At 39.1% G+C, this 27,555-nt stretch overlaps 1 protein-coding gene across 1 annotated transcript in view; it reads left to right on the top strand.

Moving 5' to 3' along the window:
- LIPI (lipase I) overlaps nt 1-27,555 on the top strand; it is a gene marked incomplete at both ends in the record, with an annotated part of 77,147 nt that overhangs the window by 33,860 nt on the left and 15,732 nt on the right. The window contains 4 exons of the mRNA XM_081087412.1: nt 536-637; nt 7,962-8,051; nt 9,542-9,709; nt 11,371-11,472. Of these exons, the coding sequence (XP_080943538.1) occupies nt 536-637; nt 7,962-8,051; nt 9,542-9,709; nt 11,371-11,472 (462 nt within the window). The remainder of the gene's footprint in view (nt 1-535; nt 638-7,961; nt 8,052-9,541; nt 9,710-11,370; nt 11,473-27,555) is intronic.

Raw genomic sequence — 27,555 nt, 5'->3', positions numbered from 1 at the left:
AAATAAACCAAATGGTGGAATGACCAGTTGCTATGACAAGTACTGACCACCAGGGGGCAAACTCTCAAGGCAGGAGCTGCCCCCTGTGGTCAGTGGAAGTGCCGCTCAGTCAGAGGCCGGGCTTATGGCTGGTGAGCCCAGCAGCAGTGGTGGGAGCCTCTCCCGCCTTTGCTACAGGTAGGCAGTAATGAGAGAGGAGTACAAGACTGCGAGAGCCCCGAACTGCGAGAGGGGTGTCTGACTGCTGGCTTAGGCCCAATCCCCTAACCTGGCAGGTGGACATCTGCCTAGGTATCCCAGACTGCAAGAAGGCACGGGCCTACGAATTTCATGCACTGGGCCTCTAGTTATTAACATAGTAAAGATACTTGCTATTCATCCAATTTTATTTATCATTAAATTTGTTTTTAGACAGATTTAAGCTAAAACTATAGAGGTTTATATTTATGATGTAATAATAATGCAAGCATATGATCTGGTGAACATTATAGTAGAACTTGAATAAGAGATTTATAGTTTCTTTGTTGAATTTCAGGACTTGACCCTGCTGGGCCAAAATTCTATGGAAAACCATCAAATGACAGATTACATTACACTGATGCAAAGTTTGTGGATGTCATCCATTCTGATACTGATGGTAACAATGCAGAATTTATTGATTAATTATTTGAAAATGAAAAAAGGGATGTAGACACTTAGAAAGGAGAACCTAAGAAGAGAAAGAGTAGGAGATAAAGTGATGATACATTTGTAACTATGTAGTGAGTGTATTTACCACAAGCTGTATTTTTTGGAGTTAGTGAAATCCTGTGGTGTCTATTGGCACTCTTTGTTTTCAGTGTCCCAACTTCAGGTTTCAAGAACTATCATGTCATCCAAAAAAAAAAAAATTAAAAATTATAAAAAAATATTTCATCTTGATTATTTTATTGAGAGTTTTATTGATTTGATCACGATTTCCTCCATGCATATTGTATTTAAGTTACCGTTCTCTCCACTCATTTTCTAGTTTTATCAACTAGAACTGAGCACAGCAATTCAGGCATAGGGAAGAAATACCTTTCCCTACTGGTAGGAAAATAATTTATTTATTCTTCCTGAAAATGTCTAATAGACTATTGATAGTTTTGGCCAGAATACATTGGACAGACACTTTCAATGAATAATTTAAATATTCATTGAAATCTGATATCTTTGACACTGATTATAATAATACTAGTGGCCTTGTGCATGAATTTGTGCACATTGAAAGGAAATTAATTAGAAGAAATATTTTAATATCACTACTTGCCATTTCTCTATAATAGAAGTGTCAGAGATAAAAGAAAATTAGTAAATGTATATGAAAATAATATACAAATTGGTTAATAAATAAATAATAACAGCATGATATAACAACATTTAAAATAGGGTTGAATGTATCCCGGATAGAGAGATGAAATCCATAACACTGCATTTGTGTGACTCGTGTCCTTACATTTTGTCTAGTATTATTGTTTTGTTTTTTTAAAATATATTTCTTTATTGATTTCAGAGAGGAAAGGAGAAGGAGAGAGAGATAGAAACATCAATGATGAGAGAGAATCATTGATTGGCTGCCTCCTGCACACAACCTACTGGGGAACGAGCCCACAACCCAGGCATGTGCCCTTGGCTGGAATCAAACATGGGACCCTTCAGTCCACAGGCTGATGCTCTATCCACTGAGCCAAGCTGGCTAGGGCTTGTCTAGTATTATTGTTGATTACACTGTCATCTCTGAGTCTTAATGCAATATCCGTTCTTTTTCACCATGTGAAAAAGAATAGGACATGTCATTGCATATAATGTAGGAAACAGGATACAGTGGGGCCTTGACTTACGAGTGTCCCGACTAACGAGTTTTTCGAGATATGAGCCGTCTCTCTGCCGATTTTTTGCTTTGAGTTGCGAGCTAAAATTCGGGTTTCAAGCCAGCTTCAGATACCCCACCGCTAGTTGGCGCAGCAAACATCACAGTGAATGCCACAAAATCAGCCCAGCATCACGTGTCTCACTCGTTCACTTTAATGATTTGACATAGGAGTAATTTGAGTTACGAGCTCCGTCACGGAATGAATTAAACTTGTAAGCCAAGGCCCCACTGTACTGATTTGTTTCATTTTAGTGGCATTTGGATTATTGGGATCTAGTTTACAATGAACGATGCCAGCTTCTTTTGGTTTCAGAGGTACTTGTGACAATAATTGATCTTCAGACATATTCTGTCAATGATGCCACTTTCTTTAGGCTTCAGAATGTCAACAAAAACAACCAAATTTATAATCAACAATGACAGATCGAAACACATGCACCAGCGGGAGCTTTATATGTATTGTGCATGTGTGAGTCGACTTAGCCTTTTATATACATAGAATAAAACTTGCTTAATTAGACCTGCTTTCTGATTTAGCTAAACTTTTTCCAGCCCAGTGAAGCATCCCAACTTCAATTTCAGGTAATTGTCAGCAACACAGCAGTAAATATCAACACAAAGCAGATTATTATTGTAGATCATGCAGGGAGAACAAAGGATAAAATACTTGACTGTAGCAGTGTTTGACTATATTCTGCGCAGTGAGAAAACCTGAAGTCATTTTCAAGGTCCACCATTTCTTTTTTTTTTTTTTTAATATATTTTTATTGATTTTTTAAAAATGTATATTATTGATTTTTTACAGAGAGGAAGGGAGAGAGATAGAGAGTTAGAAACATCTATGAGAGATACATCAATCAGCTGCCTCCTGCACACCCCTACTGGGGTACATGCCCTTGACCGGAATCGAACCTGGGACCCTTGAGTCCACAGGCTGACGCTCTATCTACTGAGCCAAACTGGTTAGGGCAAGGTCCACCATTTCTTACTTCTTTTCAGTTGGGTTAAGTTTCTAAACTTTCCAAATATCTGTTTTTCAGCTAATGAAAAGAAAATAGGATTCTACTGAGTCTCCTACCTACCTACTCCAGGACTTCTGTGAGGATCAAATGAGATGAGGCACATGAAAATGCTTCACAAACATTTGGTTAAACTATAAAATGTTTGCACCTGGCTATAAAGCAAGTCATGTTCCTGGGCTGAAGAAACTCCAAAGGAGGCTAGTCACTAGGGAGAGGAAGCCAGGCATTGATACATGGTGTCATTACCTGGCACCCACAGGGACTGTTTCCGGGATGGACTGGGCTGTGGGCCACATTTTGCCCCATGGGGTCTTGGGAAGTGTCCAGTGCAATTAGGTAGGGTGTCGCTCCTGGGTGGTGGCAGGGCCTATGTCCCACTTGGGGAAGCCAGGTGTTAGTTTGTCGGTGCCAGGTCCATGGTGCCGTTTATTTTTAAATGGCCAGTGTGCATCATGGCAGCTCCTGCATTAAGCGTCTGCCCTCTGGAAGTCAGTGGACATCATAGCTTCCGGGTGGAGGGAAGGACGACACTTAGCCTTTTATATATATAGATTTATTGAACATTTCCTATACATCAGGCAATGCTTTAGGTGTATGTGAATTAATTATGGACTTCTTCTAGGTCCCTATAGATAAGTAAACACTATCATTCATGTTTTACCAATGGGGAAGCTAGGGTCAAGTCCCAAGGCCAGCAAGTGGCAGAGGCAGACTTTAAAATGAAACCTTTTGATTACAGAGTCTACACTTCACTAGTATGTTGCTCTGATTAAGGTGTGTTGTGGTTGTGGTCATGGGAAGGATATGGTGTTAAGACAGAGACAGGAGGAAGAGACATTTGGACTGCTCATATTTCCTTGTTTCCTCGAGTTTCTTTTTCTTTGGTCCAGGTAATTTATTTGCTCCCATATTACTCTGAATGTACCTTGTGGCAATGCCTTTGTGAGGAATATAAATGCCATATATGCCATACATAATAATTTTTCAGCTTCTATGTCTATATGCCAATCCACTGAAACTATAGTGGGAGCAATTCTGCTCCTTATTTGGAATCTAAGGTCACCTACAGTGCTCAAAGTTTCATAGTCTGAGTACAATAGCCCCAACATCTCAAGTTACCTTTATCTCTAGCTCTGTATATCAGCTTAACATTCCTATACACAGCATACCTGTTGCCCAATTACTCTTAAGTTCTTTGTCTGAACTATTCTTCCTGAAATCCCAATATCTATCCTGCCTACAGCCTTTTGAATTAGCTCTGTATACTTTTTCTTATTTTTGTTTGCATATCTTACTTTTCCTAATAAACTCTTTTGGATTGTCATATGCAGTCATCGCTTGGTGTCCATGGGTATTGGTTTCAGGACCCCCTCATACCCAAATTCACAGCTGTTGAAGTCCCATGTATAAAACGGCACAGTATATGCATAGAAGCTACACACATCATCCCACATACTTTACATCATCTCTACCTTACTAATACCTAATATATTGTAAATGTTATGTAAATAACTGTGACACTGTATTGTTTAGGGAATAACGACAAGAAAAAAGTCTGAACTGTTCAGTAGAGTTGCAACCATAATAGGCCTAACTACATAACACATGTCAGAAACAATGTAACGCATTTTTTCGGAATATTTTTGCTCTGTGGTTGGTTGAGGCTATGGATTTGGAACCCATGGATATGGTGGGCCAACTGTACTCAGCATCTTTTGATGAAAAGCTGGTCATATCTTAGTTGCCACTAGATGCCACAGAGTTGGTATCTTTGGTAATCTTTTTATGACAATCACAAATGGGGAACAGAGATTTTGACACTGCACATTCATCTGACAATGTGGATTGATATCAGAAATACAGGGTGGGGCAAAAGTAGGTTTACAGTTGTGAGTACATGAAACACAAAGTTTATTCTTGTATCATTATTTATTAAATTTTGTATCATTTTCCATATGAACAACTGTAAACATACTTTTTCCCCACCCTGTACACTAATAGTCTAAGGAAGCCAGGCACAAAATAATACATGAAGTATGAGTCAATTTATGTATTTTTTCAAAATGGCCAAATCTAAATTGTAGTGTTTTATGAGATAAGCTGAGATGATAAAGAACAGCAAAATGAAGGATATTATAAATGGGAAAAAAATGGTTTTTTTTTAGAGAAAGGAAAAACTGGTGATTGGATAGGGTATACCAGGGGCTTCTAAGTTACTATTTCTTGACATGGGTATCAAGTGACTAAGTGGCTACTGGCTTTATAATTATCACTAGCATCACGCTCTATGTTCCTTTCTGTACTTATGTGTTACATATATAATAAAAGAGCATTAAAAACCCACATCTGCTCTCCCCACCCTGAAGCCAAGTGAATGAATGACCTGAGCAGACCATGCTGCCCTGCCCCCTCCATATGATAAAAGGGACATAATATGCCTGAATTGGCTGCTTGTAAGTTAATAATAAATATATTTTGCTTCTCCATGATTCCTGAGCAGTCTTCTTGGTTTGACTCTACTTCAGTGGCAGATGGGAGAAAATTATGACTCTAAACCTGGAACCCTTAGTCTTGCATCTTCATGTTGAGCTCAGATATAAGGAAATTTTAAAGATCTCACAAACTATTGGACACTTTTTGGCCACATTTAGGAGGTTGTTCATCCTTGCTTAAATTCCACAAGTTAAGCAGATGATGGCATGTAAAGAGGGATTGGTTAGTATACTTTTTCCACTGTCACAATCAAATCACACAATGATTCACTGAATTCTAAGAGGTTCTAATAAAGCATCTAAATCATGCTGTCTCTTTCCTTATATACTGATTTCCTGTCCTTTAATGCACATGCCCAGTATTCTCATGCCCTGGGGACACCTCACTAGTTGTTGTTTTGTTCTGTGATATACTAGAATTAAATCAAGTTGTTACATTTTTTTAATCTTAAAATTTTTTATTACTATTAACAGCTTGTGAAAACATTTCCCAAAATTTATTTTTAGTTTACAATAATGTCTCCCAGTAAATATTTCACTATAAGCAACACTTTATAAATGTTAAAATTCTCTAAGAAATTATATTAAAACTTAGAGTATTTTGCAAGTTTATTATGAAACTAGAGGCCCAATGCACAAAATTTGTGCAATGGTAGGCCTACCTTTCCCTGGCTGCCAGCTTCTTGGTCCTGGCTTCACGGCCTCACTCCCCAGGCCCCCTTGCACCTGCCTTGGCCTGGTGCTGCCCGTGTCCACTACCACATACACCCGGTCCCCCAGTTCCCCCTGATCAATCGCCCCACAGAGGGTGACCTGAGCTTCACTCTTTGGGGCAATCATGGAGCCCCCTGATTGATTGCCCTACCAGCCGGTGGCCTGGGCCTCCCTCTGTAGGGTGATCATGGGGTGATGGCCTGGCCCCCCGGACCAATTGCATCGCACCTGCCTTGGCTGGCCTGGCACCAGTACATGTCATAGTGTGGTCATCTGGATGGTCATTTTGATGTTCGGCCACTCAGTCTGCTGCAACCTTTGCAGCAGAGTTCAGGATCTAAAGGAGGGGCTGAGGCACAAATGAAAATACTACACAAGAAATATGAATTTAGAAGGCATGGGGGCCAGGTGGAAACCTCTCTCTAGGAGAGTCACGCCAACTTCTAGCCGGTCTGCTTTTTATTTACTTGAATACACGTTTGCCCTTTAGCAATGCATGCAGGCATATCAAAGGTAAAGTTTGGTAAACAGTAAAAGGATTATCAGGTTAGGGAATTGCCTTCAACCATTGAGCCCACAGCAGGGCAATATTATGCTGATTTTTAGCCCTGCTGAATATCAAAGTCCATTGGCCTTCCAATGGGTCTTTTTGCATCAATATGCTAACTACTGTTGGTTTTAGCCTCTGGCATAGTCGATTTGCATATAATGCTTTTATTATTATAGATGAGCTTTTCTTGGGTGGTGTGTGGTGGCAATGCCTGATCTAATGCTGTGTCTACTCAGGAATGGTGTCCTTTTCATTTTCTAGAGGGTCATCGTAACCCTTACTACCTATCTAAGTATTTATCTTTGTTATGCTAAATTTATTGCTGATCTCTTTCAAGAATTCATTAAGTTGTAGGATATTTCTTCCACCTGAAGCCAAAGCATGGCTATCTTATTTGGCAGCAAAATTTTATATCCAATTACAGTTTTGAATATTGTGAACTTGTTACCCTCTTTATAGACCTGGGTTATAGACTCCATTTTGTAATGGACCCAGAATTTGTACTCTTCTTAGTACCCCAAGGATCCACAGATGTGCAGAAGCCCTTAAATCACAGCTACATGTTTCATGCCACTATGGCCCAACTTGTTCCAGCTTAAACAGCATTTTTTGATTTTTTTCCAATTTGTGAATCTAGCCCCAAGTCCCATGCATTATTATCCAGAATAAGAGTAAGTCATCTCACTTGCCTAAAAGGTCCTATATGACTACCCTTCATTTCTTCCAGTGCTCCTTTTTACACATTATACTGTAGCTAACCTGGCTTCTTTGAGTACCCTGGGCATGCTCACACAGTTGTCTACTTGGCCCATTGCCTCACATATACCCTTCAGCTCTTTGCTCAACTCTTAACTCCTAAGTGGGAAATTCTCTAATTTACTTAAAAGTGAAAACTACCACCTCCACTAGTCACTTACTATTCCCTTATTGTATTAATTTTTTCTATAGCACTTATCTGACATACTGTATTTTGGGGGTTTTTTATGTCTTACTTCCACTGTCATTTCCAATTTTTTTCATTTATGTTCATAGCACAAAGAATTATGATGGACCCATAGTAAACTGGTGACTGGTAAATGTATTTAATTGATGAACCATACTTTTCATGAGGAATTCATTTGAGGAATTAGTAACAGAAAAACTCATCTTCTTAAAAATTGCATTTATTTTATTTTTAATTTAAATTTTTTAAAGTCTCCTTCAATAGATTTATAGGAGAATTTATTTTATACAAGTATTGTTGATCTGATTATTTGCATTTTGTGATTCTTGGGTGCTTTTCTTCTTAGGTTTAGGCATTTTAGAACCCGTGGGACATATAGATTTTTACCCAAATGGAGGAGAAAAGCAGCCTGGCTGTCCTACAACAATATTTGGAGGTATATGAATAGTATTTTTACATGAATTACATATGATTCAAAATGATGAAAGAAAATCAGTATTTTTTTCTCCTCTTAAACTGTGGGACAAAATTTTGATCACTATTGCCATGAATCGGGAGTTATTGGTGAAAAATGGTTAAGTTTTATCCTTCTTAGTTTGTAAAGTTTACCAGTAGATATACTATATGGTCATGGATGAGAACTAGTACACTATGGTTTTAGCAGTTTTAGTTCTTAATTTTAACATTAGGAAAAGTTTTAAGTCATTGAAGGTGCACATGTAGCCAACCAAGTATCATATACCACAAGTCTGGCCTCACAATTTAATCTTTCCTGTCACCATAATATTGTATAAACACAGATTTATAAATTCTTGCACTTTGTTGTTTTGTACATAAATAGCTTAGAAACTTCTTCATGTATGGAATTGGGCTAACTTCAAAGCCTTAGAGAGTAATGCTCTGAGTTCTACAGTGATTAGGAACGCATTGCTAGATGCCACTGCAGCAACAGAAGTTTGCTCAAAGGGATAAGGACATGAGAAGTTGGCAAAGGAAAAGGGACATGATAAAGTTTTTAGAATAATCCTCACCTGAGAATATATTTTTCTAGAGAGAAGAAGTGAGAAAGAGGAAGAGAGAGAGAGAGAGAGAGAGAGAGAGAGAGAGAGAGAGAGAGAGAGAGAGAGAGAGATGAGAGAGAAACATTGATCTGTTGCCTCAAAAATGTGAGTGGGTCTTGAACCAGCAACCTTTTGGTGTACAGGACGATGCTCCAACCAACTCAGCCACCTGGCCAGAATGGGACAATCATGCTTTAGTATTTCATAGTCATATTTGACATTGAGTAGAAATGTTAACAGTGTGGGGTTAGAAAAGAGATGTATATACTAGTTATTAAGTATGACTAGAGGCCCGTTGCAGGAAGATTCCTGCAAGAATAGGGCTTCCTGCGGCCAGAGCGAAGCAGAAAAGGGAGTGAAACCCGCCAAGGCAGGCTTCACTCCCACCTCCGCCACCCCGCTTGCTTCTCCACAGCTTCCCTCCCTTCTGCAGCTCTTGGGTTCCTTCCATGTTGTCTTCAGTCTTCGCTCAGTGCCTGCATATGCAAATTAACTGCCATATTTGTTGGGTTAATTTGCATACTCGTCTGATAGGCTGGTGGGCATAGTGGAGTGACACCAATTTGCATGTTTCTCTTTTATTAGTGTAGATAGCGCTATGTTTGAGTTTGTTAAATTATTGAAGTTAAAAAATTGCTGCTAATGATTTGGAAAATTTCTTATAAATATGATGTAAAGGGAATATTAAACTTAAGTTTTAATTTGTATGACTTATTTAGTTGCTCACAATAACACTGCCTTGTAGTCAACACTTTAATATTCATGAAACAGTATTGAGTAGAACTTAATTTTTAATTTTTCTCCAATTTTCTTGAACTCAGTCTAATGCATTTACAATTCTTTTGCTTGATTTTTAACACTTAAGGAATACAATTTTTTAAATGTGACCACCAGAGAGCAATCCACTTGTATATGGCAGCTTTGGAAACAAACTGCAATTTTATTTCATTTCCTTGTCATTCATACGAAGATTACAAGGCTGGTTCATGTATGGATTGTGACAACTTTAAAAAGAAATCATGTCCTAGGTTAGGTAAGAGAGATTATTATAATTACTATAATTCTTTTTGGGAAATGTATAGCATAATTGTATTAGTATTTTGCTGCTTCAAGCTTTCCTATTTATTTGTATGTCAACATTTTATGGAAAAATTATCTGTGTAGTAACCAGAAAAAAATAGTTCACTTTTTATTAAATATTTTTAATATGTGTAGTGAGGGGAACTTGATCAAATGCCTTTCTATTTTCAATAGAGTGGAAATATTTGGTGGCTTCATGATGACCCATGTTTTTTATATTCAAAAGGACTCATTATCTATTTGTCATCTATCTACTAGTATATTTCCACTAAAGAAAGAGCCTGGTGCATTCTTAGTGGCACTGAGATTTTTTTGTATTTTTTTTAGTGTTAGGAGCAATTGAAGAGATGTGAATCATAATCATAGTCAGCTTTTCATTTGCTATTAGCAAGTAGACATGACTCATACATGGTTCACACCTTCTGAAGTGATAAAGCTTGGTAAGAGCATTTAAGTATTGCCACTTCTGAGAACTAACACCTGCCAATTGGAAATTTGGTGAAAAAAAGATTCCACATAAAAATAGAATGTTAGAGCTGGAAAGAATCTCAAAGTCTGTTTGTTCAGCGATTCTAAAGAGAATAGCAAAACCCAAGCGTGTCATGAGCATGTAAACATCTGATCAGTCTCATGACAAGGTCTGCCAGATATGTTTCCAAAGCCAAAGGCCTCAATTGAATGGGAAGCAATTACAAAGGCTGAACTGAACAGCCTCCCACAATTTTCTTTAGCAGGAGGTTTGCACTAAGGTACTGAGAATTGCTATGGAGGGGTAGGAAATAAGCAAGCTTTGCCAGTTTTATTTTCTCATAGTCAGTCCACAAGACAATTTGTAGAATTAGTTTTCTTCATACCTTATTTTGGGCGTTGCTTTTCTGGTCCCATTGCTTTCCCATATAAATAAGAAGCCTCCTGTGAACATATGGATTGCTTCAGGTTACAAGTGAGAACTAGCAATAAACCTCTGAATTCCAAGTTCAGTATCCTTTCTACTATATTCAGATCTCAAATTTAGAGGTAGCAATGTGGAAACAGATAAATACATGAAGTGAGAAGCATTTTAATATGTACCTATTTGTATAATACATGTTCCTTATAATGTATGTATCTAGAATATATATCACTTACATAATATATAGTGCATATCAATGCTACCTATACTATATATTATATATAATGTATACATAGGCATACCGTATTTATATGAATGTATATGTAGAAGTATTGGGGGCAGTACTCATAGAGCTAAATTTAGTGTTAAAGTTTTATCTAATTGATTTATTCTGATGACTTTATTAAAAAGAGTTACAGGTATGATTCTGAACTTGTAATACAATAATGAAAATGTGTACAAATAAACTGTAGACATATGGAGTACATTAAGTTCTGATAAGATTTCCAGGGAATGGATTTATTTGTAAATCTTCAACTTAAGACTTATTATTGTAATTAAAATATGTGAAATTTTTTGAAAAGTTTTGTTATAAAAATCCATGAATAATAATAGCAATAATAATAATATACATTGATGCTTTAGTTTCTTTAGGAAATTGAAGTTTTTACAAGATATTGGATGGAAGTCCAATTTCTAATGTTCTGTTTCTCAAATATCAGGTCATCAAGCTGAGCTATGGAAAGATGTTTTAGAAGAAAGAATGAAAAGATCTCTTAGGACAACTGTGTTTTTGGATACTACTGGCATAAATCCATTCTGTAGTAAGTAAAAAATCTTTTTTTAATATATTTTTTATTTCAGAGAGGAAAGGAGAAGGAAGAGAGAAATATAAACGTCAATGATGTGAGAGAATCATCTATCGGTTGCCTCCTGCATGCTCCCCACTGGGGGTCGAGCCCATAACCTGGGCATGTGCAAGTAAATAATAATTTTCCCAACATATTTATAATTATACAAGAGGAAAAATTTGAAGAACAAGAGAGAATCTTTTAGAAATGTATTACATAATGAATGTATAAGGTGATAGATAAGAAAGCAAAATTATTCTGTTTAGAGATGAAAAGCTTGAAGTGGTTTATAAATAAAAGTTTCTAGTCACAGTCATTGACTTTGGTCATTGAGGGATAAATATTTAAAATAGATTCTCATATTTAAACATATGTTTAGGTCAGTTGTTGTACATGTTTTGTAGTCACAGTTGCTATTCATTATAAGATATTATAATTCTTTAAACATTAGTGATGTCTTCTATCACCATTTTTTAACTTAAATTTTTATCAAGTTAAATTTAGATTTACATATAGATATAAGCAATAATACAGAGACCCTGTGTACACTTTATCCAGTTTTCCTCAATGGTAAAATTTCATAACACTGTAAAATATAATATCACTGCCAAGATACTGACATTGATACAATCCATATATCTTATTTATATTTCTGCAAAGAATATGCATGTGTGTGTGTGTGTATGTGTTTAGCTCTGCACAATTTAATCACACATATAGAGTTATGTATTTACAACCATACTAAAGATATGAAACAGTTTCATCACAAGTATTCCTTGGGTGGCACTTTTATAACCACATACAACACCTTCCTTCCAATCAGCTGTTCCTAACCCCTATTATCCATTAATAAATTCCTAATATTATATTTTGAAAATGTTACAAAAAGGGAATAATTCAGTATGTGACCTTCTAATTGACCTTTTCCCCATACTCAGCAATAATTCTCTGGAGGTTCATCCACGTTTTAGTATGTATGAATAATTCATTTGTTTTTATTGCTGAGTAGTATTCCATGGCATGTGTGTACTATAGTTTGTTTAATCATTCATCTGTTGAAGAATATTAGGTTTTAGCTATTAATATAGCTGCTGTAAGTATTTCTGTATAAGTTTTTGTGTGAATTTAAATTTTTATTTATCCTAACTAATAAAAGCCTAATATGCTCTAAGTGTCTGGTCAACCAGTCGGTTGTTCAACCAATCAAAGCATAATATGCTAATGATATGCTAAGACTGCTCAACAAGTTGCTATGATGTGCACTGAACATCAGGGGGCAGATGTTCTGATTGGTAGGTTAGCTTGCTGCTGGGGTCCAGCCGATGGGAACTGACCAAGATGGGCCTGACACGCCCCCCTCCCGCAGCCCCTCCTTGGCTGGCCAACCTCCCGAGTCCCTCCCCAGCCTGATCATGCACCAGTGGGGTCCCTTGGCCTGGACAGCACCCTTTTGCAATCCAGAACCCCTCGGGGGATGTCAGAGAGCCTGTTTTGGCCTGATCCTGCAGGCCAGGCTGAGGCATACCACTGGTGCACAAATTCGTGCACTAGCCTCTAGTCTCTTATAAAAGTCCAGGAATGCAATTGCTGGCTGGGGTCAGAAGCTAATTGCAGATTTAACTTTGTGAGAAATTTACAGTGTTTTTCAGAGTGGCAGTACCATTTTACATTCCTCTCAGCAAGTGATTCAATTCCTCTGATTTCTTACTAATGTTTGGTGTTACCATAATTTTAAAAATTATATTCATTCTGATAAGCAAATGATGATACCTTAGTGCAGTTTTTATTTTTTGTTGCCCTGACAATTGAGTATATTTTCTATATATTCTCTTCAGTGTAATGAGTGTTTGTGTCTTTTGCCCATTTTCCAATTGGATTTTTCAAACTGTTGAGCTTTCAGGGCTCTTAATATATTTTTGATAGTGTCCTTTGATGGATAATTGGTTTGCAAATATTTTCTCCCTGTCTGTAACTTGACTGTCTTTTTATCTTCTTCACAAGGGGTTTTGCAAAGTCAAAAGTATTTACTGTTGATGAGATTTAATTTATCATTTTTTCCATACAAGCTTTTGATGTCAAACTTAGCCCTAGGTCCTGAAGATTTTCTTCTAAAGTTTCATGTGTTATATCTAAGTCTGTAATACATTTTAGTTTAAATTTTGTATAATATTTGAGATTCAGATTAAAGTTAATTTTTTTTTCTTGCCTAAGGATGCACCTTTTTATTAGGCACCATTTGTTGAAGAGGCTATCCTTACTTTATTGAACTGCTTTTGCACCTTTATAAAGAATAAATTAAGCATATTTGCTTAAGTCTATGTCTACTGGGTCAATATTATGTTCTCTATTCTGTTGCATTGATTTATATGTCTAGACCTCACTGTATTAATTACTAGAGCTATGTAGTAAGCCTTATCATCAGGTAGAATTATCATTTATCATTTATTTGTTTTTGTGCTGATTATTTTAAATATTCTAAAGTATGTGCCTTTTAATATATATTTTGTGTACAAAAAATGTGACTGGGATTTTGGTAGGGATTACATTCAACCTATAGACCAATTTGGATAAGATTGACATCTTCATTATAAGTCTTTGGTTCATGAACATGTGATATATCTCCATTTACTATCAATCTTTGATTTATTTCATTAGCATTTTGTAATTTTCAGCATACAGATTCTCTGTAACTTGTTACATATATACCTAAATATTTCAATTTTTTAAGTGATGGTAAATGATATTTAAAATTTGATAACTTCATGTTCATCTTTAAAATAAAAAGAAGAATGAACCTTTTTAAAAGAACTTTATTATTGACTAGAGGCCCAGTCGACAAAAATTGTCACTGGCGGGGGAAGGTTCCTCAGCCCTGCCTGTGCCCTCTCGCAGTCTGGGACCCCTCAGGGGATGACCACCTGCTGGCTTAGGGCCGCTCCCCAGGGGATCAGGCGTAAACTGGAAGTCAGGCATTCCTCTGGCAGTCCGGGGCCCTCAGGTATGTCCACTTGCCAGCGGGGAGCAGGCCTAAGCTGCAGTTGGACATTCTTAGTGCTGCTGATGAGGCGGGAGAGACTCCCAACACCACTGCTGTACTGGCAGCCATCAGCCTGGCTTGTGGCTGAGCAGAGCTCCCCATGTGGGAGTGCACTGACCACTAGGGGGCAGCTACTGAATTGAGCATCTGCCCCAGGTAGTCAGTGTGTGTCATAGTGACCAGTCATTCCCAGTGGTTCTGCTGTTAGGGTCAATTTGCATATTACCCTTTTATTTTATAGGATAGAGGCCTGGTGCATGGGTGGGGGCCAGGGGGATTGCCCTGAGGGGTGTTCTGGATCAGGGTGGGAGTCCCGCAGGGTTGCCTGGCCAGCCTGTGTGAGGGGCTGGGGGCTGTTTTCAGGCTGCCGACAGCCCCTTCAGGGTGGGGGGCCCTACTAGGGTGCTTGACCAGCCTGGGTGAGGGGCTGATGGCCGTTTACAGGCTGGCCATGGCCCTGGGGTAGAAGCAGGTATCTGGGATTTATTTATCTCCTATAATTGAAACTTTGTAGCCGTGAGTGGAGCCCAGGTTACCCCTGGCATCAGAGGCTCCCAGCCCCTTCTTGTGGGAAGGCCATGCCAGCTGGAAGCAGGTCTCTGGGATTTATATATCTACTATAACTGAAAATTTGTAGCCTTGAGCGGAGCTCCAGGCCAGCAGGGCAGGGGGGAAGCTTAGCTTCCTCCATTGCCGGGGACAACTCATGCCTCCTGCTTCCTCCAGCTCTGTGGCCACTGTCAACTTAGGTGGGTTAATTTGCATATTTGCTCCTGATTGGCTGGTGGGCATGGCTTGTGGGCATGGCAGAGGTACGGTCAATTTGCATGTTTCTCTTTTATTAGATTAGATTGAGGCCTGGTGCATGGGTGGGGGCTGGCTGGTTTGACCTGAAGGGTGTCCTGGATCAGGGTGGGGTCCTGCTGGGGTTCCTGGCCAGCCTGAGTGAGGGGCTGATGGCTGTTTGCAGGCTGGCCACAGCCCCTTCATGTAGGCAGGCTGTACTGGGGTGCCTGGCCAGCCTGTGTGAGGGGCTGATGACTGTTTTCAGGCTGGCCAGGGCCGCGGGCTGGTGGGCTGGAAAATAGGTATCTGGGATTTATTTATCTTCTATAATTTAATCTTTGTAACCTTTAGTGGAGCTTAGGGTCGGCAGGGCAAGTGGGATGCTTGGCTTCCTCCATTTCCAGGGGCAACCCAAGCCTCCTGCTTGCTCCAGGAGGCTCTGTGGCTGCCACCATCTTATTTGGGTTAATTTGCATATCTGCTCCTGATTGGCTGGGGCCGTGGCTTGTGGGTGTAGCCGAGGTAAGGTCAATTTGCATGTTTCTCTTTTATTAGATTAGATAGTATTACATACAGTATATCACCTTTATACCCTCTTTGACCTCCTCTAGTTTCCCCCCCTTCGCAGGGATAGAGGCGAAGTTTTCTTACTCATGTGTATTTGTAAATAGTGGGATAGTTGCCTAATAATGTCCTCATTATTTGAGTCTCTCAGACCTTCCTTCTCCACCCTCTTGAGAGTATCACTATCTGAAGCTATAATGCTTTGATCTCCAAATTGGGCAGGATCAGGACTAAAAGAAGCCTGTGCTTAGAAGAGCCCAGAGCTCTCTCCTGAGCATTTGTGTTTGGTTTGTGGTGTGGTGTACCACTAGGTCTGTGCTGCTGTTCTAAGCAGATGGTTTTTACTGTCCACCTGCTCTTTCCTATTTAATGAGTAGATTAGAAAAGGAGTTGGGACTCCTGTGTGTTCATGTGCTCTCTCCCTCTGAGTAGCACACAATCTTGCAGCATTTGCACAGCTGGCATCGATCAGATAGCAGTGAGATGCCTTGTCTTGATGATCCTTACTGGGTTGTCATTAGAGGAATCATAATTAAAATAACCAGTATAATTGTTGCTTGGAAAGAGTTGGAGGTACAGCAAAAATAAAGAAAAGAAAAACCTACATCCATGCTACATTCAGACATGCTAAAAGTGGTATAATTTTCTAAAGTGTTTGCCAGATGCTGAGGACATGGTGTGGGAGAAAGCTCTCCTGTGTAGGGACATGTTAAACTGTTAGAGAGCAGCCTTTGGAAAACCCCTATTTGGTCCTGCTTTCTGACCTATCTCTGCCTCTTCAGGGTAATCTTGTGACACAAGTGATAGCATTTAAAAGCTTTAGCCTTTTAACTCCTTCTCCTTCCTCTACTGTGATCCTGAGCTGTCTTCTATGCACTCCGCCTTGTCCACTGTGTGGTCTCTGTGTTCTTTGTTAGGTGGATGCAATAGCAATTTCTCTGTGCATTCCATCTTTCAAGTTGTGTAAAGTTCACTTTTTTCTTAGAGGATGTATGTGGGAGAGGCAGCATGATTATATTTTAATGTAGAAAATGTGACATCTGGATATAAAATGAAAATAAATATTAAATTAAATGGAAGTGACTGAAAAAAAATGAAAAACAGCTGGGTAGCAATATTCATATCTGACAAAATACTCTTCAACGGGAAGGCCATAACAAATGATAATGAAGACCACTTCATAATACTAAAGGGATTGATACAACATTTCCATTTACCCAGAAGTTTTATTTTTTCTATCCCTTCACTTTCATTCTGTGTGAGTCCTAATGCTCTAAGGTGGGTATCTTGTAGATGGCATATATGTTAATCATGTTTTCTTATCCAATCAGCTACTCTATGTTGATAGAGCATTTAAGGCATTTAAATTTAAGATTCTTATTGATAGGTACTTATTTGTTGCAATTCTTACTCTTTATGTCTGTGTTCTTTTTCTCTATATTTCTTCTTTTTACACCAGTCCCTTTAGCATTTCTTGTAGTGCTGGTTTGGTGATAATAAATTCCTTTAGCCTTTTTTTTTTTTTTTTTTTTTGTCTGAGAAGCTCTTTATTTCACCTTCGATTTGGACTGATAGCCTTGCTGGATAGAGTAGTATTGGGTTTAGTCCCTTGGTTTTCATTACCTTGTATACTCCATGCCATTCCCTTCTGGCATGAAGTGTTTCTATTGAGAATTCACCTGACAGTCTAATGGGAGCTCCCTTGAAGGTAACTTTCTGTCCATGTATTTCAGACTTTAAGATTCTTTTTTTGTCTTTAATGTTTGCCACTTAATTATTATGTGCCTAGGTGCGGGTCTTTTGGGACTCATCCTAGCTGGAACTCTCTGTGTTTCCTGAACTTGAATGATTTTTTTCCTTCACTAGTTTAAGGAAATTTTATGCCATAATTTCTCCAAACAGGTTCTCTACTACTTGCTTGGAGTCTTCTCCTTGTGGCACTCCTATAATGTGAATATTGTCATATTTCATATCATCCCAAAGCTCTCTTAAACTCTCCTCTTGCTTTTTAATGTTTTTCATTCCAATTGCTGCTCTGAATGGGTGTTTTTTTTCTACCTTGTCTTCTAATTCACTGATTCAGTCCCCAGCTTCTTCTAGTCTACTGTTGAATACTTTCAAGATGCTCTTTACTACAGCTATGTCATTTCTCATTTCCAATTGATTCTTATTTATTCTTTTACCTGCTCTTTTCATGTTGGTGTATCTCTCATTAAGTACCTTAATATTCTCATTATTTTTCTTATCATTCTCATTAATTTGCTTGTAGTTCTCACTTTATTGTTTGAGCATCCTTATTATCATTTCTCTGAATTATATATATATATGTATATATGTATATATATACATACATATATATATATACATATATATACACACATATATATATATATATTTTTTATTAGTTAAGGTATTACAAATGTGTCCTCAACCCCTTCATTAATCCCCAACCTTCCCCCCCCCCCCCGCCCCACACACTCACGATCCCATCCCCCTGTTGTCCATATCCATTGGTTTGTCTTATATACATGTATACAAGTCCTTCGGTTGATTTCTTCCCCTTACCCCCGCCCTCCCCTACTTTCCTACTGGGGATTGACAGCCTGATCGCTGTTTCTCAGTCTTTGGATCTGTCCCTTTTCATCACTCTATGTTGTTCTCTATAACCCACAAATGAGTGAGATCATGTGGTATTTATCTTTCTCTGACTGGCTTATTTCACTTAGCATAATGCTCTCCAGTTCTGTCCACCTTGTTGCAAAAGGCAAGAGTTCCTTTTTTTTTTTTTACCGCAGCATAGTATTCCATTGTGTAGATGTACCACAGTTTTCTAATCCACTCATCTGCTGATGGGCACTTAGGCTGTTTCCAACTCTTAGCTATGGTGAATTGTGCTGCTATGAACATAGGGGTGCATATATCCTTTCTGATTGGCGTTTCTGGTTTCTTGGGATATATTCCTAGTAGTGGGATCACTGGGTCAAATGGGAGTTCCATTTTTAGTTTTGTGAGGTAGCTCCATACTGTTCTCCACAGTGGCTGCACCAGTCTGCATTCCCACCAGCAGTGCAGAAGTGTTCCTTTTTCTCCACATCCTCTCCAACACTTGTTGTTTGTTGATTTGTTGATGATAGCCATTCTGACAGGTGTGAGATGATAATGCATTGTCGTTTTGATTTGCATCTCTCATATAATTAGTGACTTTGAGCATGTTTTCATATGTCTTTCGGCCTTCTGTATGTCCTCTTTCGAAAAGTGTCTATCTAGGTCCATTGCCCATTATTTTATTGGATTGTTTATCTTCCTTTTGTTAAGTTTCATGAGATCCCTGTAAATGTTGGAAATTAAACTCTTATCAGTGGTATCATTGGCAAATATGTTCTCCCATGTAGGGGGTCTTCTTGTTGTTTTGTTGATGGTTTCCTTTGCTGTGCAAAAGCTTTTTATTTTGACGTAGTCCCATTTGTTCATTTTCTCTTTAGTTTCCATTGCCCTAGGAGCATTATCAGAGAAGAAATTCCTTCGGCATATGTTTGCAATTTTGCTGCCTGTGGATTCCTCTAGTATTTTTATGGTTTCCCGTCTTACGTTTAAGTCTTTTATCCATTTTGAGTTTATTTTTGTGTATGGTGTGAGTTGGTGGTCTAGTTTCATCTTTTTGCATGTATCTGTCCAGTTTTCCCAACACCATTTATTGAAGAGACTGTCTTGACTCCATTGTATGCTCTTGCCTCCTTTGTCGAATATTAATTGGGCATAGTGGTTTGGGTCGATTTCTGGGGTCTCTATTCTATTCCATTGATCTATATGTCTGTTCTTGTGCCAGTACCAAGCTGTTTTAAGAACAGTGGCTTTGTAATACAGTTTGATATCTGGTATTGAGATCCCACCTACTTTGTTCTTCTTTCTCAGGATTGCTGCAGCTATTCGGGGTCTTTTTTTATTCCAGATGAATTTTTGGAACGTTCGTTCTAGATTTGTGAAGTATGCCGTTGGTAATTTAATGGGGATTCCATTGAATCTATAGATTGCTTTGGGTAGTATGGACATTTTGATGATGTTGATTCTACCAATCCATGAACATGGTATGTTCTTCCATCTGTTTATGTCTTCCTCTATCTCTTTTTTCAGTGTCCTGTACTTTTTGGCATATAAGTCTTTTACCTCCTTAGTTAAGTTTATTCCTAGGTATTTTAATTTTTTTGGTGCAATGGTAAATGGGATTGCTTCTGTAGTTTCACTTTCTGTAAGTTCACTATTGGTGTAAAGAAATGCCATGGATTTCTTAGCATTAATTTTGTATCCTGCTACATTGCCAAATTCATTTATTAAGTCTAATAATTTTTTGATGGAGTCTTTAGGGTTCTCTATGTACAGTATCATGTCATCTGCGAATAAGGACAGTTTTACTTCTTTTCCAATCTGGATGCCTTTTATTTCTTCTTCTTGTCTGATCGCAACGGCTAGTACTTCCAGTACTATGTTGAACAGGAGTGGTGAGAGGGGGCATCCCTGTCTTGTCTTGTTTCTGTTTTTAGGGGGAATGGTTTTAGTTTTTGCCCATTGATTATGATGTTGCCTGTGGGTTTGTCATATATGGCTTTTATTATGTTGAGGTATGATCCCTCAATTCCTATCTTGCTGAGAGTTTTTATCAAGAAAGGGTGTTGGATTTTGTCAAATGCTTTTTCTGCATCAATTGATATGACTATGTGTTTTTTTTCTCTCAATTTGTTTATGTGATGTATCACATTTATTGATTTGCGGACATTGTACCATCCTTGCATCCCTGGGATAAATCCTACTTGGTCATGTACTGCTGGATCCGATTTGCTAAGATTTTGTTGAGGATTTTGGCATCTATGTTCATGAGGGATATTGGCCTATAATTCTCTTTCATTGTATTGTCTTTATCTGGTTTTGGTATTAGGGTGATGTTGGCTTCATAGAATGAGCTGGGAAGTGTTCCTTCCTCTTGGATCTTTTGACATAGTCTGAGGAGGATAGGTTTTAGGTCTTCCTTGAATGTTTGGTAAAACTCCTTTGTGAAGCCATCTGGCCCTGGGCTTTTGTTTGCTGGAAGCTTTTTGATTACTGCTTCGATTTCTTCCATAGTTATTGGCCTGTTAAGATTTTTAGATTCTTCCTGATTAAGTTTTGGAAGGCTGTATTTTTCTAGGAATATGTTCATTTCCTCCAGATTGTGTAGTGTGTTAGAGTAGAGTTGTTCATAGTATTTTCTAACAATCTTTTGTATTTCTATGGGGTCTGTTGTTATTTATCCTCTTTCATTTCTGATTTTGTTTATTTGGGTCCTCTCTCTTTATTTCCTGGTGAGCCTGGCTAGAGGTGTATCAATCTTGTTTATCCTTTCAAAGAACCAGCTCTTGGTTTTGTTGATCTTATGTATTGTTTTTTTTGGTCTTTATGTCGTTTATCTCCCCTCTGATGTTTGTTATTTCCTTCCTTCTGCTTACTGTGGGCTTTTTTTGTTGCTCTCTTTCTAACTCTTCGAGTTGTAGAGTTAGGTCATTTATTCTCATTGTTTCTTGTTTCTTGCAGTAGGCTTGTAGAGCTATGAACTTCCCTCTCAAGAATGCTTTTGCTGTGTCCCATAGGTTTTGGATTGTTGTGTTTTCATTGTCATTTGTTGCCATGATGTTTTTTATTTCTTCTTTGATCTCACTGGTAACCCAGTCATTGTTTAATAGCATGCTATTTAGTCTCCATGTGTTTGATTTTTCTGGGTTGTTTTTGTTGTAGTTGATTTCCAGTTTTATGCCTTTGTGGTCTGAGAAGATGCTTGATATGATTTCAATTTTCTTGAATTTGAAGAGACTTTGTCTGTGACCCAATATATGGTCTATCTTTGAAGATGACAAATGTGCACTTGAGGAGAATGTATATTCTGAGGCTTTGGGTTGAAATGTTCTGAAGATGTCAATTAATTCCATCTGATCTAGTGAGTCATTTAGGATTGATGTTTCTTTGCTGAGTTTCTGTTTTGAGGATTTGTCCAGTGGTGATAATGGAGTATTAAGGTCCCCTACTATGAGTGTATTGCTGTCAATCTCTCCCTTGATCTCCTCCAGAAGATTTCTTATGTATTTGGGTGCTCCTATATTGGGTGCATATATATTTACCAGAGTTATTTCTTCTTGTTGGACTGCTCCCTTTAGTATTATGAAGTGGCCTTCTTTATCTCTTTTTATGTCCTTCACTTTGAGATCTAATTTGTCAGATATAAGTATTGCTACCCTGGCTTTTTTTTCACTTTTTTTTTCATTGGCCTGAAAAACCTTTTTTCCATCCCTTCACCATCAATCTGTGTGCGTCTTTTTTTCTGAGGTGGGTTTCCTGTAGACAGCAGATATATGGGTCATGTTTTCTTATCCACTCAGTTACCCTATGCCTTTTGACTGGGGCATTTAATCCATTTACATTTAAAGTTATTATTGATAGAAACTTGTTAGTCGCCATTTTTGTTCTTTACCGCTGCGTTCCTTCTTTGTTTCCTATTTTTTCCATTTACAGCAGACCCTTTAGCATTTCTTGCATTGCTGGTTTGGTTGTAATAAACTCCCATAGACCATTTTTGTCTGTGAAGCTCCTGATTTGACCCTCAATTTTGATTGATAGCCTCGCTGGGTACAGTATTCTTGGATTCAGACCCTTCCTTTGCATGACTTTGTATATTTCATTCCATTCCCTTCTTGCCTGATGTGTTTCTGTTGAGAAATCGGTTGCTAGTCTGATGGGGGTTCCTTTGTAGGTAACTTTCTGTCTCTCTCTGGCTGCTTTTAAGATTCTTGCTTTGTCATTGGTGTTTGCCAATTTAATTATTATGTGCCTTGGCATTGGTCTTTTCAGGTTCATTTTGTCTGTGAGCTTCTTGGATTTGTGTGAGTTTTTTCTTCCCCATATCAGGGAAATTTTCTGTTACTATTTTTTCAAACAGATTTTCTATTCCTTGCTCAGTCTCCTCTCCTTCTGACACCCCTATTATTCAGATGTTGTTTCGTTTAGTGTTGTCCCAGAGTTCTCTTAGGCTCTCCTCCTGCTTTTTAATTTTTTTTTCTAGAAGCTGTTCTGTTTGGGTGTTTTTTCCTACCTTGTCTTCTAGCTCGCTGATGCGGTCCTCTGCTTCTTCTAGTCTACTGCTGATGCTTTCTATTGAGTTCTTTATAGCAGTGATGTCATTTTTCATTTTTTCTTGGTTTTTCTTCATTTCCTCTTGGTTCCTACACATATTGTTGAATTTGTCTTCCATTCTTTTCATCCACCTTATGGCCATTTCTCTGAATTCTTTCTCTGACAGGTTGCTTGCCCCCATTGCCTCCATTTCATTTACTTCCTTTTCTGATGATGCCTGTTTTTCTTTCATATGTGAGTTGGTTCTTTGTTTCACCATGATCGCTCTTCTCCAGGTGTTTGGTTATGTAGTTCTCTCTCTGCTTTCTGTGAAAAGAAGCAGTGCTCATCTGAGTTCACGCAGTCACGCTGCTCAAGATCCCTTGTTTCCACGTTAGAAGCTGATCTCTGGACGTCGGTAATAGCCACTCAAAATGGTGTGGTTTCCGCTGCTGCGCTGGCACACCGGGAGAGGTTTCAGCTGCAGTCTCCAACCATCCTTTTTTTTCTGGGAGTTCTCTGTCTTTCCGGGCTGCAGACTGTCTCGCAGCTGAATATCCTCTGCCTATTCGGCTGTATGCTACCCGTTTCAGCTGCTCACCCTTATCTGCTCCAGGACAGAGCACAGGACACGTCTGTTTATACCTCCACCATTTTCCCTCCATCTCTGAATTCTTTATATGACAAATTGCTTGCCTCCATTTCATTTAGTTCCTTTTATGGAGATTCCTCCTTTTCTTTCATTTGGGGGTTCTTTGTCTCCTGTTTTTTGCTGTCACTTTGTATTTGTTTCTATGTATTAGATCAAACTGCTATGCCTTCCGGATTTTGTGGGGTGGTCTTAAGTAATAAGTGGTCTGTGGGACCCACTATTGCATTCTCTTAGATCTTCTGAGTTGGATGCTCTAGGAAAGCCCCTTACTTTAGTCATTTGGGTTCTCCTATTGTATCTGGGTATTGAATGTTATTGTCCCATTTGTGGATGGAATCTCCTCTCAGGCTGGTTGACTATGTGGCTCACACCCTATCATGTTGTGTGAGCTGCTGTAGAGATGCTGACCAAACAGAACAAAATACAACAAAACAAAACATGAAACAGAAGAAACAAAACAAAATTGTACACAAGACTCCTACAGCACCAACAAAAGCAACCACAAGAGAAGAGAAAACTATCAAAGAGGAAAGAGAGCAAGAATGGTAGAAAAAAAAGGAAGAAAAAATACTAGGAGAAAACAAAACAAAATAAGCAAACAATAAAAGCACAAACAAAAAACAACAAAGGGGGTTTGAATATCTAAATATGGAGCTGAAATAAAGAAAATAAGAATGAAGAGTTAGAGGAATAGGGGAAGGAAAACGTTTTAAAATAAAGTAGGGAGAAAATAAATAAAAAGACAAGAAAAAGGTTTGAAAAAGATAATAGAGGAGAAAGCAGATAGACCTAAAGGAAGAAAAAAAAGACAAGAAAGCAGGAGAAAAAGAAAAGAGAAACAAAATGAGTAATGGAAAAAAGAAAAAAAAAGGGTAGGAAAAGGGCAGAAGAAAATTAGGTATATGAACAAAATAATAGACTAGAATAAGAACAAATCAATAAAGCAGATAAATAAAGAAGACAAACTTAAAAACTGAGAAAAAAGCAAAGAAATAAAAAATAAAAGAGAAGAAAAAAGGTAGGAAAAATATAAAAGAAAAGAATGGTAGAATAAAGAAAAGGAAAAGGTGAAGTGTCTCATATCAGCCTACTTTAATGCCCCATGGAAGTTTGCTTTGGATCCTTCTGTTCATTCTGTCAGACAATTCTGGACTTCCTCTTAGGTCAGTGGTTCTCAACCTTCTGGCCCTTTAAATACAGTTCCTCATGTTGTGACCCAACCATAAAATTATTTTCGTTGCTACTTCATAACTGTAGTGTTGCTACTGTTATGAATCGTAATGTAAATATCTGATATACAGGATGGTCTTAGGCGACCCCTGTGAAAGGGTTGTTCAACCACCAAAGGGGTCGCGACCCACAGGTTGAGAACCGCTCTTAGGTACTTAGGTGCTAACCACTGTCTGACATTTTCTTTTGGCTTTCAGCAACCTGCTTGAAGCCCCAAGCAATCCACCAATCCACCTGCTTGTGTCTGTCTCCACAGGCCTTGGCTGCAAACAGGAGGGGATAATTTTCCCTCTAAAATAGGTGTTTTAGCAACATGATACCCAGGGCTGGGTCAGGAAACTTCCTCTGGTTCCTGGGCTCCACCCCTGCTTGCTTTTGCCTGCTAGCTGCTGTCAATCTTAATCACTCAAAAGCCTGTTTCTGAAAGGGCTTTAGGCAGGAGAGGTGCTGTTTAGCTTTCAGGGAATATGATGGGTGTGTTTCCTGACTCAGAGCTACTCCTCTGTAAGTGGCCCAAAATATTACTCTGTCCTTGGTTGGACAGAGATCCTTGTATTGAGACCAACAGGATTGGCTGGAAACCTGGAGCTTTTATCATTTTTCCCTTCCAGGGAAAATATCAGTCTAGTTCCCAGGATAGCGGGGCAGATGGCCCATCCCCCAATCCAGTCCCTTAGGGCTCCTTGACTCTGTTCAAACCCATAAGCTTGACCTCTGCTTTTGTTTCCTCTGAAAAGCTCAAAATACAGGGCACCTGTGGGTGAGACAGGCTATAGCCCTAGGGAGTGGCTTTTTCCTTTAACTTGCCCTCTGGCTGCTGGGAGCAGCTAGCTTCCCTCAGAAAAAATGCCCATTTTGGTTTGGGGGATGACTCAATGATCCTGGCTGCTGTCTTACCAAGTCTCCCTGCAATGCTCCCCATTCCAACCTCCCATAAGCACCTTGAGTCCATGTCTCCCTCCCTGCACCAAAGTCTCAGGTGAGTAGTTGCAAATGAAAACTCCTAGGCTCTGGGTTTAGAGAAAAACAAAACAAAACAAAACAAAAAACAAAACTGCAGCTTTTTCTCCATCCAGCTCTTGTTTATAAGCTCCAGACTCTGCTGTGGCCGGCAGCCCTCCACCTTTCCTGGCTGGATGTTATGGAGGCTTCCAGTCTCAGCTCTGGTGCTCCGTGCTGTGGAGTCCAGCCTGGGCTCCAGGCCTCTATCTTCTGAGGGAACAGACTCTCCAGTAGCTGGGAGTTCCCGTCTCACTCTTGGCCCACCAGCCTGATGCCGCTGGGAGCTGGGTCAGCTCCTCTTGAGACCTCGCCCTTCTTACCGGTATCCGGGTGTCCTGTGTCCTTCCTTGATATACTTCTCCTTCTAAGCTGGATCTCAGTTGGTAATTCCAGGTGAAAGTTCTCCAATTTAGTTGTATTTCCCATCTGGCCCTGGTACAAGGTACATGACAGGTCTGCCTATTTGACCTCCATTTTTCTCAGAAACATAACTTACCTTACCATAGATGCATTATCTTTTTTGCAGTCAAATATTAGTTGAACAACACCTTTTAATGTTTCACTTTTTACCATTCTTGACTTTGTGTTGATATGGATAGAATGCAGTACAGATAACAGAAGATAGAATCCGTGACCTTGTGGAAAGAACAACAAAATTTACCCAACTGATGGAAAGAGCTGAGTGAAGGCCAAAATGAAAAGAAATCCACTTAGAGACACACCATCAGTAAACTTGAAAGTCAAAGATAAAAAAATAATAATAATGTGACTGACTGAATCTTTTGTTTGTAACTTGTTTCCTGGGATCTTTCTGAATTCACTTATTATTTCTTGGAGATAATATAATATGTAAATTAGGCCAGGGTGCCTTAAGAGTCATGACCAGCTCAGGAGGAGGGGCTGGGCATGGGCCCGGAGCTAGAGACACAACACACAGGGCTGCCGGCCCAGCCCCAGACCCAGCCCCAGTGGCGCGGCTGGGGCTGTTGCAGGCCAGAGCGAAGACACACACAGGGGGCCTGCCAGCAGCAGTGCACCAGCAGTCCCACCTCTGCACATGAGCTACAGAGGAAACACCTTTTCTTACGCTCATTGGCTAAGCTCCCTGTACACCACTTGCAAGGTTCTTGGTAACTTGGGTAATAAGAATCCAAGAAGATGATCTAGGGTTTTTCCACCTCACTCCTGGAGGAAAAAATGAAGGTCCGCTGCTGGAGGGGCTAAGAAATGTGATATCCTGCCCTAGCTGGTTTTGCTCAGTGGATAGAGCCTTGGCCTGTAGACCGCAGGGTCTAGGTTCAATTCTGACCAAGGGCTTGTACCTAGGTTGCACGCTCCTCCCTGGCTGGGTCCCAGGTCAGGGCTCATGCAGGAGGCAACCAATCGAAGTGTGCCTCTCACATTAATGTTTCTCTCTGTCTTTCCCTCTCTTCCACGTTCTCTAAAAATCAATGGAAAAATATCCTCAGGTGAGGATAAAAAAAAAGGAAAGAAAGAAATATCATATCCTATGAAAGAGACATCTTGAAAATGCCTAAAGAAAGTTGTTATTTTTTCATGGTGAAGAGACTGAAGTCCTTGTTGATGAAAACACTGTGGTGGCTGTGGCGGCCGGCAGTAGCAGCAGTAGTGGGGTGATGGAGGTGCCGCCGTC

The sequence above is a fragment of the Myotis nattereri genome, assembly GCF_964212035.1.
Source record: "Myotis nattereri genome assembly, chromosome: 3".
Classification (NCBI taxonomy): domain Eukaryota; kingdom Metazoa; phylum Chordata; class Mammalia; order Chiroptera; family Vespertilionidae; genus Myotis; species Myotis nattereri.
Note: the sequence above shows the minus strand (reverse complement) of the source record. Positions and strands in the feature narration are given on the sequence as shown.